This window comes from Lampetra planeri, chromosome 31 (assembly GCF_965212315.1).
Source record: "Lampetra planeri chromosome 31, kcLamPlan1.2.h2, whole genome shotgun sequence".
In the NCBI taxonomy this organism is placed as follows: Eukaryota; Metazoa; Chordata; class Hyperoartia; order Petromyzontiformes; family Petromyzontidae; genus Lampetra; species Lampetra planeri.
The window spans coordinates 3312133-3325786 of record NC_136137.1 but is presented as its reverse complement, the minus strand read 5'-3'; the positions used below and the strand labels follow the sequence as shown (position 1 = coordinate 3325786).

The following is a 13654-nucleotide window of genomic DNA, read 5'->3' as shown; positions in this document are numbered from 1 at the left end:
TATAAAACCCAGCTGGGCAGCTTAAAATGTCAACACTTCTATCAGAGCAATGAGCTGGCACTGCTTATATCCCAGGTTAGAATCCAGTGATCCCCACGAGATTCGACCAAGTCTCTCAAGAGTTCTGCAGCCTTCCAAGGAACATACAGCACTGGACCGGATTCCCACGGCAGCTACACCTGGCCAAACGAGCTGTAACCAGGCCGCGCGGCCCACCTGAGTAGCTCGCCTTTACAAGGGGGCTGCCCGCATTTTAGGCAGAATGACCTCCGAGCCGTCGCGCATGAAGTTAATGTGTCTCTCGTGCAGGGCACTCTAAACTTAGTTTCCTGACAATGGAGAGAAGGAACGAGATAGGGCGGTGGGATAAGTGGAGAGGACAAACCCAAGAAGTTGTCTTTTAGGACAGGATCTGAGTAATGTCAGCCCAAGCGTAGCTTGGGTCTAGTTTCTAATTGTCATGAAAACGCAGCAATAAAAAGGTCTTATCCCTGGCATCAACAGCAGCATTTAAAAAACACAAAAGATGGTTGGTGGCTCAGATCACTTAATCCCAACACTGTGATACTTTTCTGAAATCCAGGTTAAAACCGGTGGTAATTAAACTGGGTTTTCAAGTATAGCAGGAATTGTTGGTCTCAGTCTGATCACACCAATTACTGTATAAAAAATTTTGTTCTTAAACTGTTGACTTTATTTGCCAATAAATTCCAGCGTTGAGAATATTAAACTAATTAGTTCCACTGGCATTCAAATGACATCTCTACAGAAAGACACATGGAGATGTACAGCAGAGGTCACTTGAAGATGTAACGCTAAACTCCTATAGGACAAGTGGAATAAAAAGTTTGGAAAATTGACAAAAAAATACTAAATAATTGCACACTGGAAAAGTGAACGCCGACAAAATTAAGTGTGGATTACAGAACGATAGGGCAGTAATCTAACCCTTACAACAGTGCACCTCCGATGAGCACGGCTGGCTACGTACGATGCGAAAAAAGTTCAACATACATACGCAGACATGCGTGGCGCATGCCAGATGACCCTTCGTTCACTATCAACGAATATTAGTTTTACAGCCAAGCAAAACAAACACATTCAAGAGTGTGGGGAACACACGCACACGCCTATGACGCCAGCCTTTCCTGATTCATCGTTGTCTGGGTGTGAGAAAAGGAAACGCGGAGACCCTTCTGATAAAGGCCGCTCAGCCAGACGCTGGATGACATCGTATTTTTCATTATAGCCGCAAGTTTAAGCTGTATACACGCCAATGGACAATGAAGCCACCGATGTCTTCTTTTGTTACGTTTACATTTATGGTAACAGGTCTGGAGCTGTTTTGTATAATTACTAAATAGATATTGCACCTTATACCAAATGAAATGATGTGTAGTGTAACGGTTAACATCAGGCTGGGGAGAATCTGCATCAGAAGGCCTGTTACTCATAATCAGAAGGTAGCGAGTTCCATTCGCAGTAATGGTCTGACTCGGCCCATCATCTCACTGTGGTGGGTAAATCGAGCACAAGCTACTAAGGCTGCTCCCCACTTGGTCAGGAGTCTAACAGCAGGTTAACCTGTCGATATACTCGCCCCTGCCATAGGAATGCACAATTCCCACTCATGGTTTAGGAACATCAACAGAGTTAAGGCCAACATGCTGGTTGTCAAAACCAAATTCTCACACAAATTCAACACAACCTCCAACTAAATTGTCAACAACTGTCTTCACGTAACTAACATAACACGCATCTCTTTTCAGAGACCTCTCTTCAGCGAGATGTCTGTAACTGTAGTTACATAAGGACTTGTTAGATAAAGGCCGAAATTGCACATCTCTCGAGGGAAATCTGTTACTATAGTCACATGCAAGTCAACCCATGAGAGATGTGTGTTGCTCTTCCAAGGGCCACATGTCTCCATTCAAAATAAAATAATAAATCTCAATGCGCTCTCACCAGATTAAACAAAAGACAATATTTACGTGCAGGAGTGAGATGGATCGTGACACCGCAAGACCATGAGATATGGTGATGACTTGGAAATGCAATAATCTAGTAGTGGACAATGACCGAATGATTATAAAATACTTTATTGTGAAATTGGATCACAGATAAGGGATTAAAATTATGTTATTTCTCAAATATGCTTCCAGGATTGTTGAACGGTTTAAAATTATCCAGTTAAAAAAATTGCACTGTACATTAAAAAAACAATCATTTTAAGCCCTTTGCCTTCTGGGTGAAAGCCTCCCTTTATGCAATAGGGGTCACAGTATTTGTTCATACTTCCCCATCCTGGTCATTGCAGGTTGGTGATGGGGGGGGGGGCCCAGAACCAGTTGACATATCACTCGACGCTAATACTACCCAGGGCCAGGAATCGAACTCAGCTCGCCGAGGTTCACAGCGGGAGGCTGTCTTCTTGGTTCTTTCGGTAAAGTCACGTAGAAGGGAAGTAATAAAATAATAAAAATAAAACATAATAATCTTTAATTCTTCACCTGAGGACGGCTGCTTGCGTTGTGGCCGAAACGTCGTGAGATTTATTTTATTATGTTTTATTTTACTTCCCTTCTACGTGACTTTACCGAAAGAACCAAGAAGATGAATCCCTGCAGTCACGAAAGCTTTAAAGCGGGAGGCTGCTTAACATTTGCGCCCCTGCCCTCCGCCACACTGTACATACAGATGAGAGCAGAAATCAGCAGGCAGAATTCGCACAGCTACAAACGACGACCTTCGTAAAACAACAATATAAAAGACAGAAAATAAAGGGATAATAAAAGAGTGTTTAAAAAAAATGTTACGTTGGCCGAGAGTACAACAAGCCACTTGGTCAGCAGTTCTTTTATCCCCGCTCATCGGGACGTGTCGGTTATCACGCTGCGTTGGCACAAGCGCGGGGAACAGCCAGGCTTGGCATAATTGGTTGCTACAATACGGACCCGGCGCTTCCCTCGGCTCCATAGGAAGCAGTCTCATACGTGTACACCACGTATATCACTTTTGTCAATACGGGCAGTGCCCTGTTTACGAACGGGTTACGTTCCCGAAACCCGTTCGTTCCTAAGTCAAACCGTTCGTAAGTCGAAACACAATCATGTACTGTGCTTAAACGCAAAATGTCGCCGGCCGGTTCAATGCCGTTGTGCATTACACGAGAGGCTGCGACTCATTACTCTACATCTCGTGTAGGATTGTTGCGCCGGAAAAAAAACGTTCCGCGGTTCGGTTGGCAAGTGCGAAGCCCGTTCGTAAGTGCGGGTGTTCATAAGTCAGGTGTTCATAAGTCGGACGTTCGTAAGTCGGGCGTTCGTAAGTCGGGCGTTCGTAAGTCGGGGACTGTATGTTCACTGCTGTATCATAACTTCGTTAAGTTTGCCTGGGTCATGGGAGGTTATTTGATGTACTCAGTGCGCTCAGGAAGCATAGACATGGGTGCATAGTACAGTGAAACAATGTATTTTGCTACACTGTCCTCTTATTGATAATAATGTAGTCCCATAGTGGTCTTCTCCCTGCAACAAATTACCTCTAATGAACCTTAACAATCCTAAATGTGGTCTATGACGTGGCAAACTTGCAGTGACCCACAGTTCTTAAATACACTGGTTGTGAAGGGATTTCTTTTTAGTTTTTTTATTCTTAAATTATGATTATTATAATTGATCACAGTCTAAAGTATGGTTAATAATAGGCTAATAAAGCAACATACAACTGTACAATGAGGCAGATCGAGTAGAGATGTACTGATTCACCACCAAGCGACTCAATGACCTGTCACGATTCATGGTCACGATTTAAGTCTCAATTTTTACGGTTTGTTTCTATTGTTTCTCGTGTTTCCTCCTTAATTTGCGAAGGTTTGCGCCCTCCGTTGACCCAAATGAAACATTAACATACAATGTGCATATGATTTGCATGTAATTTGAACCACCAATCTTAAGTAATATAAAATCTGAACACAAGCCCCACATGCAATTCGCCGCATACATTGCGAAGTGGTCACCATCAAATTTCAACCAATTAAATCATGCCTCGCCGCTCGCCGACAATCAAGTAATTATCATGCCAGTGTGCCTCGTGAAAACACACCGGACACGTTCCTGCGTTTCCTCCTCCACAGCCATTCACAAATAATGGCGCGTCACTCTTAAGGCGATTGCACAAGCACAATTGGGCTATAAATGTCAATGAAATAAACTCGTTTGGGGGAAACAAACATTTTGCAAAGCTTGCTAAGTTATGGCACCGCATTCCAGGATGGATTTCCTCCACCCCCACTGCCCCCCACGGCAAAGAAGTGGCATGGCTCTAAATTAAATGCCCCCCCCCACCTCCTTGCTTGGGCAAGACCACCGTAGGGATGATGCGAGCGGGGACATAAACAATCGCACGTGCGAGTTGGCTGGCTCACGTTTGATTGAGCAAGGGCGACTGCCCCATGACATCATGGGACCTCCTTTTGCCAGTACCAAAATATACTAATAGGGTTTTTCACCCCGAGCTCTCATTACTCTGGTAGTGCGTTGTCTTTGAACTGTGCGCCTTTTGGCGTCATCTGGTCGAACACCATATGAGACTAGGCTCTAAAGAAAGCTGTCTCTGGTGTGGACCAATCAGTTTCAAAGACAATGCATAAATTATCAGATTATTTTTTTTGTTTGCATTTGACTGCAAGTATTGTGGTTAATGTAAGCATGATTCCTTACAAAAGGTGTCAGTTTTGTTGCCAGAAAAAAGGGGGAAAACCCTATTAGTGCCCCATGACGGTCACAACGTCTCATGACAAAAGGCAGGCGGCAGGCCAACTCTCCTTGCGCCATGGGCCATGGCGTGCTCACCTTCACTGTCGAAGCCATGGGTGGGGGGGGTGGAGACTCAAAATAGCGCACGCCGTCGAAAGACTCGTTCTGTGAAAAGGAACTTACAGTGCGTCGTAGCAACAGATCAAAATTACATGAACCGACTCTGCGGTGTACAGGAACTACACGCGAAAGCTAAAAGACGTGGCTGATGTAAGATCTGGTTTCAAAGGAAGCTTGCCGACAAACTGGAACCGAGTTCGCAGTCAAGATTGCATGACGCTATGAAGGTTACACACGCATACAGTGGGTGAGAAAGAAATCCATTACGTTTGCAAGTTGTTGAAATTGGCTACAGATCTGTATTGATGTGCAACTGCACTGCTTTTAGTTCAGCACGAGTTTTCTGTCATGATGGATTTTTCTCGTCATTAACAAATTTGATTCTTGTTGGCATTGGCCACGCTAAAGAGCCTCATGGCGTGGAAATGGAGACCCCCCCCACACATACGCAGTGCCCAAAGGCAGACTTTGCAGCAATGAGCATCGGTGACTATCCTGTCAAGTTTACATAATGTGTTCTAATGAGAATAAAACTGGTCTAGAGATGCCTATCTCTGCTTCGCTGCCACCGCTGCTGTCAGTCCTTCATATTTGCTCAATTTTACTTTTACCGGTGACTTGTGCCAAGAGGACCACAATGCACTTCTTCAGGAAATCCTGATGTCTTTTTTTCATAATGCACAAATAATGAGTGCCTATTACACGTGTTGGTGTGTTGTTGTAAACTCATGCTTTTCTGGCCTGAACTAGTTTTCTGTAATTATAGGGCACTTCTCATCATTTACCGATTTTATCCGTTCCTTGCCGGTGAGAGCCGATGAGACTCTACAGTCTTGGCCAAATTGCAGGGACCACAGCTCCCAGCAAATGTTGCAATTGCGACTGCATCTGGCGGCTATGGATTGAATGAGCCGATGAAATAGGACACGGTAAAACTGCATGCTAAGACTTGCCTCCAGCCCTAAACATTTGTTTCCAGAAAACAAACGAAACCGTTTGCCCGCACGATCGGTTCGGTCATGCTAAAACACTAAATTAACGTACACATAAATAAATAATACTAACTTACGGACAATATTAAACTACGCACTGATTTAACCAAACTTGGCTTTATTTCTGTGCAAAAAGAAATTACATCCATCAAAGCGCAATGATTGTAAGGTGCAATAAACAATGTATGTTTGCCATTCTGCATGCCTGCCATGAGGATCCATGTAAAACTAGTTTAACAAGGAATTGTAGATTCTACCACCGAAGCTACACTATAAATATATAAAACAGAAAACTGTGCATATATGTCTAATACAGTGAGGGGCAGGTAACAAGTTTACATAATGTGTTTGCTCAGTATTAAATAGCTGCTCCATGTACAATTTAATTACGTATGCTACTCAAAGCATGAAAATCCAATTTATAAGCAGAACGTTGAAGGCTACAAAGACATTCATATTTTCGATGTTGATTTTATGATTCAATAAATCAACATCCCAAGCATTAACATCGTTTTAGCCTTTGAACCACTGGTAACTGCTGCATGGATATAAATTGTTAGAATAGTATTCAAATACTTAGCACCTTTGTCAATCCACTGCTAGAGCATAGCTAGTAAAAGGAGGGTGGGGGGGTCAGTACCGGTTCAGAGACCTGTCAGATCAGCAAGTTCACACCACAGTGCGCAGACCACTCTGCCACCGCTCTCCCTGAACATTCAAAGCATTATGGGAAATGTGCTGCCCTTGCATGGTGATGAACTCATAATAACAAAAAAACAACACGGTGCAGTCACATGGTGCGGCGCACATCTCATTTTTCAGCTTTTACAAGGAGGTCCTTTATAGTGGGGTCACCAACAGAGCGTGACGACTTCCCTTGAGCGCACACCGGTGGCTTGTAAGTGATAGAGATGCATCACTACTCAGTGGAATGAATTAGGCTCCGTAGCACTTATCCTGTCAGACCAATACCAGACGCACCCACCGGTGCTGTTAGGCAATGTCTAGAAATGCTTGAATTTGGGCATGGGGTTTTTTCCATCAGGTAACTTCAGATTTTATAGCTGTCACTCAAGAGCTCCATTAGAGTAGGAATTGATAGCCCTAGAAGGTTAGAGTTAACTGTTTCGCAATGTGCCGTCACTGCGCAGGTAACAATCGTGAATGTCGGTGACTGGAGAGTAGCAATGGCAGGCTTGGTGTGATAACTGTGATTGTATAACTGTGATTGAGGTCCCAATAATAGTGGTAGAAAGGCAAGTCTGCGGGTAAAGTACCTCTTGACAGCACACAGAGAAATGTCCAAAGGGAAAGTCTCACCAAGTTAGAAGATATTTTTTTTCAGGAGAGCTTTTCAACAATGACACTTTTTTCCTTCTTGGTTCTTTCGGTAAAGTCACGTAGAAGGGAAGTAATAAAATAATAAAAATAAAACATAATAAAATAAAATAATTCTCACGACGTACACATCTATTTTATTTTATTATGTTTTATTTTTATTATTTTATTAATTCCCTTCTACGTGACTTTACCGAAAGAACCAAGAAGATGAATCCCTGCAGTCACGAAAGCTTTAAATCGAAAAATGACACTTTTGCTCGCGTTTTGTTCAGAACAATTGTACTGCAATTGTGTCATCAGCTTCATGTAATGAGAAGCGGAACTTTGCACCAAGAACTCTCACAGCTCATAGCCAAACATCGCGTTGCATCACAACAGTCCCCGGACGATGACATCGCATAATTACTTATAATCTCCCTTCCTTCAATGGGACTCTTGTGCACTTCTAAGTGGTGCACATATTTTGGAGACTTTCTTACTTGAATATGCTTATGAGTCCAGAGATATCACATTTGAATAAAAAAAGATATATTTGACACTATGCACATCAGATGATTGCTCCAACTATTATGTAACCGACCAACTACTTCATCATATTACAGGTGTGCAAAAGAACATGAACAGCAATGGTAATTCGCCACTAAGTGGTAGTGATATAACCAGTGATTGTAAGACGCATTTCATCCAGGGATCTCAAAGAGACGGCTCTTTGGCAAAAGGTAACGCGACCGGCCCAGGTGTTTGTGGGGTAACTGGCAGAGATGACTGGCAGATGTGCAAAAGAACAGCAACGGTAATTGCGACTAAGTGGCAGTGATATAACCAGTGATTGTAAGACGCATTTCATCCAGGGATCCCAAAGAGACGGCTCTTTGGCAAAAGGTAATGCGACCGGCCCATGTGTGTGTGGGGTAACTGGCAGAGATGACTGGCAGATGCACCTTCGCCATTCCCCACCACCACGACGACAACTCAGAGGTGCGTACGTCACCCCACCCAACTGCGCCAACAGACTTGGAACTGGATTTAGGGGCCATACATTTAGTAGGCACGCAAACAATCTGTCAAAACTTGAGCCCTCCCCAGAGCCCTCCCCCCCTCCCTGTACGCACGCGGACTTTATACCCCCCCCCACCCGCGTGCGTGCGTACGTACGCTTAACGCACCCCCCACCCGAATCCTATAGAACGGCCGACATTTAATCCACTCAGAAACGATCAAGGATTATTATATTCTTAGGTGTTTTCGGTAAAGTCACGTAGGTAAAAAAATAAAAATTAATAAAAGTAAAATAAAAAATAAAATAAAAATAAAAATCACGACGTTTCGGAGGCAACAAAAGCTTCCGTCTTCAGGTGGAACCGTCACAGCACGATAGCTGTATCAAGTAAATGAGGGGAAAGTCTCACCAGCTTCAAATCTAGGATCAAGGATTAATAATATTAACGTGTTCAAGCAAACAGATAGTCAACCGCCGGACTATCTAACTAATTTGAAGGCCAATGTAGACAAATTATTATCGAGGCTTAATCCTCCCCCCTATGCGTACTTTGTCAGTAGATCCCCCATACGCAAGTATACGCATTTGGGTTAACCCCCCCCCGCCTCCATGCGTACGTACTAAATGGATGGCCCCTTCGCATCCTGCCGATAAAATTGAAATGCAAAACCCAAGGCAATGCATTTGTGGAATGGAATGAAAAATGAATTTGTAACTTTACCCGTGTGGATTTTTTTTAAAAGCTTCTTGCCCATAGTTTAAATACCTCCAAGTAGAACTTAACCCTTTGTGTTTCACGAAATAATGTGGACTTCTATAAAATATCCTTCCCCACTGCCAAGTATGCGTCTTGCAGGTGGCAGCTGGCACGAAAACAAAACAAGCCATTGTAACGCGTATTGCTGCATCTTCTTGTGGGCTTTAACTTGACAGCCGCTGCTCAATGCATCCAAATCCGTGATCGAAGCACCTCGGCTGCGCCATGTTACGCACGTTTGTGTGCCTGTTGCTTAACACAAGACGTACGAAGAGCAAGCAAGATAATGAGTGCACAATTCATGATCCTCGAGCGAAGTCTTCTTCCTGGTTGATCACCAAAGTTAGTAGTAATACGCTCACGGCGAGGTTAGGGAACGCTCCTGCCGCTGTCCCACTGGTTTGCGAGTGAGCCAGTTGACGGATTCAAAAGAATCAGAATCAGGATATTTGTTTATGCTGGAGGAATCCGATGAGCTATAAAGCTATTTTTCACAGATGTCCAATCGAGGCAGGTAAGAACTTTACATCAATCTAGAATTGAAACTTTACATCAACAAACAGTACAAAAACATGATTATCGTGCAAAGTACAAGAAAGGTAAACGAATCACCCAAACACATTAACAAAACTAAACCATCCCCATCCTACCAGCAAAGCCCACTGAGGTATTAACTTATTTTTCAGAAGTGACCTGGCCACAAATGATAGCTCAACAAAGTGGCTCATCATTTGGACATTTATAGCACCAAAATTATCTAAATAATCTCAATGCATACTCTTTGGTTCTTTCGGTGAAGTCACGTAGGTAGAAAAATAATAGATCACGAAGTTTCGATCGCAACACAAGCAATCGTCATCGAAACGTCGTGATCTATTCGAAACGTCGTCATCTTTTATTTTTCTACCGATGTGACTTTACCGAAAGAACCAAAGAGTATGGATTCCTGCAGTCACGAAAGCTTCAAATCAAAACTCAACGCATATTTCTAAATGTATATCTGAATCGCTGCCAGCGATACGATTAAAGCGGGCAGTGCCATCTCGGTGCAACATCTCCCTCCAAGGTGCCACTTTCTCATTCACTCATCAAGCCTAACACTACGATGATCCATTCTTTCAAAGGATGAATCAACATAATAACTAAATTTGACAACAGGGCCCTCACTTTAATTTTAACAGAATCGTCAAACTCATTGTCACCTCCAACCTGCCAAATATCTGGCAGCTCAACGAGTGTTTTGGCTTGTGGAGCATCATAAAAAAAACTAATGCATGCCTTTACCACTGTCACCATCACAGTCACCTCCACTCCGCCAAACCACATGCTGAACTACCCTTGCTGATCACACATTGGATCTGATGCCACAAAATGACCTCAAGCTCACCATTTGCATAATGCCACCCTCCTCCTGTCATCCACCCTGTCAGATAACGCATCCGGCACCTCTTTTTCTGAGGGGGCATTGATGCATTAATGCCTGCTTTCTGAGACCGCCCTAATGGGACACCACCACTGCATGAGACAAATGTGTCAATGAGCAGTACTTAAGCTACAACAAAGGATCAACTGGACACAGACATAAACACATACGCAGCCACAAATGTATACAAACTAATGTCTACGACTAAATAACCCGGGATGAGTCAAGACATCATAAGCTAACCAAATTTGAGGATAGTGCTTTGATGGGTGACCACCATTGACAAACAAGTGTCATGGGCTGCTGTGGTGTCGGGTGAACGCAGTGCTACAAATCAATTGTTTAACTGTACTATGCCCCCCATCGTCACCAACCCACACTGATCAGTGTGACGAAGCAAAGATCCCCAATGCGGCCTTTAACAGATGTTGGGGCAAGTGCTGCTAGCGAGCATGACACACGATGGGGGTGGGTTGGTGGCCAGCACCACGCCTTTGTCTCCCTCGTGACAATGTTTACACATCGTACCAGGTACTCATTTAAGGCTGAGTCGACCTACATACACACACATGGCCCTTTCACAAGAACACACTTCGCATCGCAGAGCTCACAAGCAGCTAGCAGCAGTAGTAGAAGCAGCAGTAGCAGCAGCATAGGAATGAAGGCCCAGGCATAAAGAGAAGAATACATGAAAAAGAAAGCAAAACACAATGGCTCTTTGATATTTAAATGCCCACGACACAAAGCCAAGCCAGGGAACCCAACCGCATTCAACTTTGCACCAACAATCGGTGGGGCCATTCTCACAATTCCACCAACAGCCTTAACTCGAACGCAAACTCGCACGTTCTCAAGATTTCTACCATTTATCACCAGCAATGGTCTATCCACTGCTGGCTTGAATTCCTCATCACGCCGTCGCCAGTGTTGCTACAAAACCATTTCACCGCTCCATCTCCTGCGGGAGTGGTACTGTGACGCGTAATCTCCCTATATGACAAAAATACATTAATAACAATGATTCTGTGTAACCCTTTCTCAATATACTGCTGGATGAAGCCCCCCCCCCACGCTGTCAATCACTGTAGTTGTTAGACCTATACTTGAACCACGCTGATCAGTGTGGCATGTTTAAAGTGTGGTCCCAAGGACCGCTTCAGATTATCACTCGCCACTAATGTTAGCCGTGACCGGGGAATCCATCTGCAGTTCGATCTTTCATAGTGCGGTACGTCAACCACAGCGCCACCGCTCCCTCCTCTGTAACATTGCGTTCTCAATTATCGATTAATGTTGGCGAGGTTTTTGAATCGCAATGTGACGATTGCCAATTTATAAGCCCCGGTCTGGGGTGAGTTCTAACTTAGCCCGTCAGAGGTCGATAAAATTGATACCACTTTGTGGGATGCCAACAGTGAGTTCTCGTCATGGCTGAACTGGACCCGAGCATAGGAACGTGGAATTTCCACCGCTGGCCTTACGCAACCACCTAAATGAGTGCGTCGAGGAGCGGTGGCGCAGTCGGTTAGCGCACCGCAAGTTCCGATTAGCGTGCCAGGGCCCCAACAACAACATCATCATCGGCGAGTGATAATCGAATTAATCAGAACCCACCGTGCCTCTTTCTGGCAACATCATCCGCTAAGCACCAACCACTCGTCCCATTCACCAAGCCCTTCTTCACACCAGCGTGCTGTGCAAGTCGGGCTCAACACAAACACACACACAGCAGTGGAGGTGTACACACACACACAAAGCGTGCTACACGCGTACGAGCTGCGTCGGTGCATTCTTCGTCATTGTTTGTTGATTTACCTTCGGCAAACTCTCGATTCAGCTCCGCCAACTGGGCCCTCACCTCGGCGGGCAAAGCGCCGTTCTTCTCCGCCTCGTCCATCGTCGACTTTGCCTCCTCCACCACCACCTCCTCAAACTCTCCCCCCCCACCACCCTAATCTCTCTACGTCGAGACCCCGGTTCAAGATTTCCACCAACAACAGCAGCAGCAGCAGCAACAGCAACAACAACAAAACTCGCTCCAAACAAAACTAACGCCGCAACGACAGCCAACAAGCCCGAGCTAAAAACCCCAAACTAAAAATGAATATTCTCGTGCGGCCGCGCCGGGAGTGACGGCAAAGCGACCCAGACAGCAAAGCGCGGAGGAGCCGCGTGAGGAGGAGGAGGCGGCGGCGGCGGCGATGAGACAGACGGATTGGGATTGGGGCGGGAGGAGTGAAGTTTGATTCCGCCTCCGCCTCCATCCCCCTCACCACGCCTCCTTTCCATAACCACGCCTCCTTTCCTCGCCACGCCTCCTTACCCCTGACCACGCCTTCTTCTCCCCCTGACCACGCCTCCTTCCCCCTGACCATGCCTCCCTTCCCCCTGACCACGCCTCCAACCCCCTGACCACGCCTCCTTCCCCCTGACCACGCCTCCTTTCCTCGCCACGCCTCCGTCTCCTCCCCCTGACCACGCCTCCTTCTCCCTGACCACGCCTCCGTCTCCTCCCCTGACCACGCCTCCAGCCCCCTGACCACGCCTCCTTCCCTGACCACGCCTCCATCTCCTCCCCTGACCACGCCTCCTTCCCCCTGACCACGCCTCCTTCCCTCACCCCGCCCCCGCCTCCTCCCCTATAGCCCGCCTCCAGCCCCTCCCCCTCACCCCTCCAGCGTCTCCACCCGCGTCGAGGGAGGCGGTGGGGGTCCCTGGCCCGCCCCACGTACCAGGGACCCCCCCCCCCCCAGAGCCCCCCCCCCTCCCCTTATTCGCCCTCGTTCAATTAAAACAGAAGCATCAACAGGGCTCTTAGTGCTCACACCTCCTTCATTCTAGATTTGAAGCTTTCGTGACTGCAAGGAATCATCTTCTTAGGTTCTTTCGGTAAAGCCACGCAGAAAGTAAAATAAAATAAAAACAAAAATCACGACGTTTCGGAGGCAACACAAGTTTCCGTCATCAGGTGGGACCGTCACAGCCAGATTAGCTGTATGAATGGAAAATTAAAGATGCAAGCCACGGTTCGATTGTGGCCATAGAGATACCACAGAAACTCGTAGAGATACATAAACATTGAAGATTCAAGCCAGAGTGCGATTGTGGTCATGCAAACCAACCTGTAGTCTGAGCTCCATAGCTGTCAACCCATACGATTTACCCATATTCCTGTACAAGTACGTTTTCAAGTCCATACGGCGTACAGCCGTTTCAATGGGCAACATTTTTTTTCATTTGTTTTGTCTTTTTGTTTGTGTTTCT

At 45.6% G+C, this 13654-nt stretch overlaps 1 protein-coding gene across 1 annotated transcript in view; it reads right to left on the bottom strand.

Moving 5' to 3' along the window:
* The window catches only part of LOC144729102 (disco-interacting protein 2 homolog C-like), a 98898-nt gene extending 86275 nt beyond the window's left edge, over positions 1-12623 (bottom strand). Inside the window, exon 1 of the mRNA XM_078609030.1 lies at positions 12206-12623. Coding sequence (XP_078465156.1) covers positions 12206-12287 — 82 coding nt within the window. The 5' untranslated portion in view covers positions 12288-12623. The remainder of the gene's footprint in view (positions 1-12205) is intronic.
* Between the last annotated feature and the right edge of the window lie 1031 nt (positions 12624-13654).